The sequence below is a fragment of the Hylobates moloch genome, unplaced genomic scaffold, assembly GCF_009828535.3.
Source record: "Hylobates moloch isolate HMO894 unplaced genomic scaffold, HMol_V3 SCAFFOLD_15029, whole genome shotgun sequence".
NCBI classification, from domain to species: Eukaryota; Metazoa; Chordata; class Mammalia; order Primates; family Hylobatidae; genus Hylobates; species Hylobates moloch.
Window position 1 is genome coordinate 1 of NW_026667304.1, and position 1,346 is coordinate 1,346.

Consider the following 1,346-nt stretch of genomic DNA (forward strand, 5'->3'; position numbering starts at 1 on the left):
TTGGCTCACTGCAACATCCGTCCCTGGGTTCAAGTGATTCTCCTGCCTCAGCCTCCAGAGTAGCTGAGGTTACAGGTGCCTGCCACCATGACCGGCTAATTTTTTTTTTTTTTTTTTTTTTTTAGTAGAGACGGGGTTTTACCATGTTGGCCAGACTGGTCCTGAATCATAATTTATTTTAATTATATTATATTTTATTTATTTCTCAAGCAAGGTTCGCTCTGTCCCTCAGGCTTGAGTGGATTAGCCCAGTCACAGCCAATTGCAGCCACAACCTCCCTGGCTCAGGCGATCCTCCTGCCTTCACTTGCCAAGTAGCTGGGACTACAGGTGCCACCACCACTTGCAGATAATTTTCTCAAATTTTTGTAGGGATGACATCTTATAATGTTGACCAGGCTGTTTCCAACCTCCGGTCCTCCAGTGATCCTCTGGCCTCAACTTCTCAAATTGCTGGGATTACAGGCATGAGCCACCCTGCCTGGCCCATAAGTCATATTTTATTCTCTTTTTAAAAATTGATTTTATTTTGTTATTTTTTTTTTTCAGCAGAATCTCACTATGTTGCCCAGGTTGGTCTTGAACTCCTGAGCTCAAATGATCCTCCCACCTCAGCCTCCCAAATTGCTGGGATTACAGACATGACCTACTGTCCCTGGCCCTCAATTCATATTTTATTCTTGAGCCGCTTGGTCAGGCTTGATTCACACACTCCCTCTGCAGTGACCCCAGGAGCCCCTCTCACAGCTCAGAGCGGAAGCTGAGGCTGCAGCCTGCCATCTTCTCCGCATAGTCCGCATCGAAGCGCTCATTCTGTGCCACGGTGAAGGTGGTCTTCCAGTCCCCAGCCATGCCTGGGGGAGGAAGGCAGAGAGCAAAGCTGGAGTCTCATCCCAGGGGAGGCCCCGAGTGCCTATGGGAAGGCTCCACCTGCTGCTCCCACCCATTCCAAACCCCCGTGCTGGCCGGCGCCCACCTTTCCTCATGAAGGGGGAGATGCTGTGGTCCATGAACTCCCGGGGGACAGTGCTGTAGTTGGTCATAGGGTTCTTCTTCATCTCCTTGAACGACGTGTGCTGCACCATGAGGTCAATAGTCTCCTCTGGCAGAGAGCGCCCCACAAACTCCAGGATCTTTTGAATCTCCCTTTTGGGGTTCTGAGCAGCAGAGAGCTCCTCAATGGAGGCTAGGATTGCTGATTCAGGAAAAGTGAAAGGGGTCCCCTTCTCTAACCTCAGAGGAGATCTGGCCACTTCTAGAAACGCTGCAGAGACAGCTCCTCAACCCCCGGGGCCCCAGTCCCTGGAGTAAAATGAATTGCTCTCTGCCCTGTGATCCCATCATGA

General features: G+C 50.7%; 1 protein-coding gene across 1 annotated transcript; it reads right to left on the reverse strand.

The window, feature by feature from the left end:
- Positions 1 to 435: 435 nt before the first annotated feature.
- Positions 436 to 1,195, reverse strand: LOC116465940 (sulfotransferase 1A1-like; the record flags this gene model as incomplete). Its single annotated transcript, XM_058435356.1, has 2 exons — positions 436 to 854; positions 977 to 1,195. Coding segments are annotated over 2 exons (332 nt in total), but the record flags the coding sequence as incomplete, so codon positions are not given.
- Between the last annotated feature and the right edge of the window lie 151 nt (positions 1,196 to 1,346).